A 5,013-nucleotide genomic window follows, 5' to 3' on the forward strand; every position below is an offset into this window, starting at 1 on the left:
ACCAGATGATTCTGAAATGGTTACACAACTAGTCTACAACACCATGCTCCGGAAGCTTATCAGTCCATATAAGAAACGTCATGTTGGACATACATCTGTAGCCAACAAAGGAGCTAAAACTGAGAAGCCCATCTCACCTAACAGCCCATCCTAAACAAACAATAGAACTATTTTTCTGGCAATTTTGTTAACCAAGCTACAGATGACACCAAAGATCCTAGACATAAAAAACTTAAACCATGAGCACATTACGTGGTTAGTGCATTTCTTAAGCTGTAGTAAATTAAAGTACGAAGGCCCCCTGAGGCCAAACATGTCTGAAGTTCTCTCATCAAGCAAATTAGCAACCATTGATAATCTTTCTTGCTAAGTATTTGCAACATTAGCACTCGGTCGCTATATTCGACATCCGTTCACGCGATAGGTGAAAAACTCAAATACTACCATTAAGCATTATAATCATTCCAGAATCTTCCTTGTCGCAAATTCTATTGACAGGCAGGTAAGTTACCCACTCATTACTCATGAATCAGTTGCTGGCCAACTTCTTATAGAGCCAGTTAACTTCTTGTGCATATTGAAGATAGTCCCTTAGATTAACATCTGTAGTAGTCAAGAACCATGGATGATCCTGGGAAGGGACAAGAGCAAACAGTCAACTATGATAGATACCCTAAAGGGTGCACAATTGAGTTTAAATACTAGACAACCAGAATATACGTACAATACACCACAAGGCAATCTCAACTATCTCAACTAATAGTCTTGTTTTTAACGTTGGTGCACGGTCGTGGTGTAGCAATATTCAGAAGACAATCAGCTAAACGTTTTGATTTGTTATACATGTATATGATTCTGTAGTCTGGTGACATTAAACATCATCTGTGACAGAGCTGCTGACAATGAACAAGTGCACCACCAATATATGCAAAGTAAAAAGTGGTACTAAGCACATGGACAAAACGGGAGAAGCACTATATGCAGCTGGAGTACAATAGTAAGACACCAACTATAACATGAAGAAAAGAACAGTGCGCATAAAGTTCCTTTCAAGCAACAATTAAGGAAACAGAAACAAAAGAAAGCTTCCTGCTGTTACACTACAGCACCCAAACTACGATTCATGGGGTTTCCTAACAGCGGTAAACATAACAGTCAGAGAGTGTAGTCCAGTGGTCAATTATTTAGGTTTCCAGGAGGATGCAGAAATGCAAACATATGTTCTCGCAGGTAATCATAGTCCGAAAATAATAATTCAGCGATATTTTAGAACTTATTATATGGGAACTTAGCCACGCAGAAGAACTTCACGAAGAATCGCTGACCATCAAGACGCAAGCATAACATATTCTCCATATCTCAATAGGGGTAACAGAGGTTAACGGCGTAGCTAGATTATACTCATTATCTCTTATGAGTGCAAAGTTTCAAGTAAAGCTCAGGCAACTACGGTATAAGGAAAAATCTTTATTAAGTCCCAATTTTACCACCAACAAAAAAAACACCTGTATGGACAGTCTATACAAGAACTTAACACACTCATCTTGACGAGCATACCAGTGGAGTGAGATCTGTCAATAAATAAGTCAGATCCAAGACAGTGCCCTATCCTCCTTTTGTTTTCCAGGTTTTGGGTGAGGTATTGTGCACCAATACAAGGGTTGAACTGAGAATGCACACCTAAAATATTTCATTCGGTACAGATCTCAGTTCAGCCTATCGCTATGGGGACCCTGAACATCAAGTCCATGAAGCTACATGCCAATGTACAGGTTTATATCATGAAAAGAGAAAATTCACAGCAAGTACCTAAGCTCAATCAGAGATACGGCGTGTGCCTAAAATTAAACTTCATGTAACAATTGTTCTATTTCTGAATTGCAGCAATCAGAAATTCTGCACAAACTAGTACTATATCCATTTCTCTATGTAATTTAAATAGAGAAAGCACCTGACAATATTTACTGTCTAGATCTTGGCCTCAAACAACTAAGAATCCATCAGAAAAAGAATTTAGAATGCACATACAACATCTATGACCACTGCTAAAATCATACCATAGATCATACTTATTTAAAGATATATATTCTGGCAAGTCTATATCCATGAGTGTCTAAGCTTCCCAGCCATTTTGGAGATAAGAAAACAAAATGGAGTAAAAAATTGTCCCAAAACAAAATGGTAACCGAGCTAGGCATCCAGCTCATACAGATTACCTAGTAGAGAGGATGGCTTGCATTTTTTAAATAAATAGAGAATCTCGTTCGATTGAGACATCAAGGATGACAGTGGGGATTATTAACTGATGGTCTTCTTTGCTTTGACTATATATGCTCACAAAACTATAAAAAAAGAAGCTGACTAATAGTCTGGGAGATATTCTATTCCCTAACTTTGACTAATAATACGAATATACGAAGGTTATCTGTGAGTCCATACATCTGTTGGACTCTTTACTGTTTTTTAGATGTTGTAGTAGAACAGTGTGATTCTCTCAGTCCCGTTGATAAGACTTGCACGCAGTGAAGCTGTGGTTCCTTCTTCTCCATTACACTTGAAAGGGCAAACACATTGTGTGGGTGACCAAAATCTCGACCATATTTCCACTTGCGCAAACCAAGTCATGAGGAATGAATATACAGAAACAGAGACACATCGCTGCTCTTCTAAATAATCCATACAGGAAGTTCATCACACGGATGTAAATTAACAAGTACTACTAGAGTACTATGGCAACTAGTGACGGGCACGTACCTTCACAAGTAAACTTCGCATCGTCGTGGTGGTCCCTCAAATTTGGCGTCGGTGGCGTTCTTCCCACGGAAAGTGACGGGCACGTCTTCGCAAATGACCCTCATGACCCTCCGGCGTGTGCGCCAGCCCCCTCGATCGAAGACGGCGACGGCGGTGAGCCTGACCTGGACCTCCATGGTGCCACCATTCGCCCCGCTCTTGAGCGGCGCGGCCTCGTCGGGGCCCACGTAGGCCCCGTCGACCTGGAGGCGGAAGGGGAGCGCGGTGCTGCTGCGGGGCGCCTGCACGAAGGGCGGCAGGGAGGTGACGGCGATGGGGGACGAGGGCGCGAGCGCGACGGAGGCGAGCAGGGAGGAGTAGGAGACGGTGAGCTTGGCGTTTGGGTTGTCGGCGAGGAAGGAGGCGTCGAAGGCGGCGGAGAGGTTGGAGTTGGCGGGGGAGTAGGCGACCCGCGAGAGGGCGAGCGTGGCGAGGGAGAAGGCGGGCGCGCGCGGGCGGAGCAGCAGCCAGACGATGAAGGTGGCGGCGCCGAGGAGGAGGAAGGCGGCGACGACGAGCGCGAGGAGGCGGCGCAGGCAGGTCGGCGGCGGGGGTGGGGGTGCGTGGTAGGGGTTGTGGTACTGGTGGTGGTGGTAGGGGTGCTGCGGGGGAGGGGGCGGGTGGTGGTGGTGTTGGGGAGGGGGGGCTGGGTACGGGTAGGCGACGCCGAAGGCGGCCGTGCCGTTGGTGTTGGCGGCCGGGGGCGGCGCGGCGGCGTAGTAGGCGGTGTTGGAGTTGGGGTTGGGCGCGGCGTTGGCGGGGTAGCCCATGGCCGGGGCGGCAGGCTGCGGGGGCTTGGAGCCGTCCGGCGGGTGGGCCGCCGACGAGGAGGAGGATGAGGAGGGGTGCATGGTGACGGCGGTGGCGGTGGCGGTGGCGGAAGGAGTGGATTCAGCGGGGGTTTTTGTTTGGTTGCAGGCAGGAGTGGCGATGGTGATTTGGGATCTGGGGGAGGAGGAGGAATAGTGGGGATGTTGAAACGGCGGAGACGGGAGCGCGTGAGATTTGCGGGGAAAGCGCGCCGTGATTTTGCTGGTGGTTAGCTAGCTCGTCCTTCTCCTTCACCTTCGGTTCGATTCTACTACACGCCGCACGCGTCAGATCTTCCTGAACGTTCAAACGCGTTTTACCACGTTTCCTTCCAACTTCCGAAAAAAGTTAGTTAGCTACCTCAAAAAAGAAATGCGAAATGCTTTCCAGTATGATCTGATCTTGCCTCCGTATAAGCCTAGAAAAGCCCTTTTTAGCTCATCATCTTTTTATTTCACAAGATATATCTTTTCAACACAACATGAAGATATATATAGCTTATTCTATTATCTATCTACGAGCTTTTTCTACTTAAACTCATTCTATCTCTATCTCTACCTCTATCTCTATCTCTATCTCTATCTCTGCTATCAAAAAGGAGGAACTTGTTCAGTTTCCTCTGGTTAAAGGTTTCGTCCTACATATTTTCCATATGACCATTTTGCCCTTCCACCGAACCGAATCTTTTTCATCACACTTTCGTCCAACGCCGCCAATGACTCATTTGCCCTCCCAACAAAATACACCTTACGTGCTCCCTCCCGTTACTCCATCGACCCCGTCGTCGCCGGCCTAGATCTCTACCAGCCCCCACAGGCGCTCCTCCAACACCACCTAAATTCCTCCACACCTCTGTACTGCAGCGGTTGGCGTGAGAAGGTCCTAGCCTCCACCCCGTTCACGCCGTGGATATCTTCCAGATCCTTGCCATATTCAGCCCTGTCACCTCGCTAGTATACTTATTCAGTGTCGCCTTCGTCCAGTTGATCTGTTGAAATATTGGACCCACATTTAGTGGCCAATATTAGATTTCATATTTTCTTATAAATCTCAAAGCCCACATACTAGCAGTCCATGTGAGTTTGAGCCAAGTGGGTGGGTGGCAGCTCACTAGGGAGTGGCAAGAGGTGGAAAGTTTAGTCCCACATGGAAAGTTGGGAGGAAGTTAGATCACCTTATAAGGTGGGTTGTTCCACCACTAGTAAGTGAGTGAGAAGAGGAGTGGTTCATGCGCGCTCCTCCTCCTCGCCCGCTCGTCTCGACTCGACACGTCACGTCACGACACCCGCCGCGCTCGTGGTGAGTGGATTGAGCCTCGAGTCGAGACTTTCCTTACTTTTTGCAGTTCAGGAAAATGAACAGAGTCCTAGACGGACGCGTCGCAGTTAGTCGGTTCGGGTCTCTCCCAGA

General features: G+C 47.2%; 1 protein-coding gene across 1 annotated transcript; it reads right to left on the minus strand.

The window, feature by feature from the left end:
• Positions 1 to 253: 253 nt before the first annotated feature.
• LOC124703332 (MAGE-like protein 2) lies at positions 254 to 3,659 on the minus strand. Its single transcript, XM_047235547.1, has 2 exons — positions 2,755 to 3,659; positions 254 to 631 (listed from the first exon to the last, which is right to left on the minus strand). Exon 1 carries the CDS (start codon positions 3,642 to 3,644, stop codon positions 2,757 to 2,759), a length of 888 nt encoding a protein of 295 aa, XP_047091503.1. The 5' UTR covers positions 3,645 to 3,659; the 3' UTR covers positions 254 to 631; positions 2,755 to 2,756.
• Positions 3,660 to 5,013: the final 1,354 nt, after the last annotated feature.

This window comes from Lolium rigidum, chromosome 3, assembly GCF_022539505.1.
Source record: "Lolium rigidum isolate FL_2022 chromosome 3, APGP_CSIRO_Lrig_0.1, whole genome shotgun sequence".
NCBI classification, from domain to species: Eukaryota; Viridiplantae; Streptophyta; class Magnoliopsida; order Poales; family Poaceae; genus Lolium; species Lolium rigidum.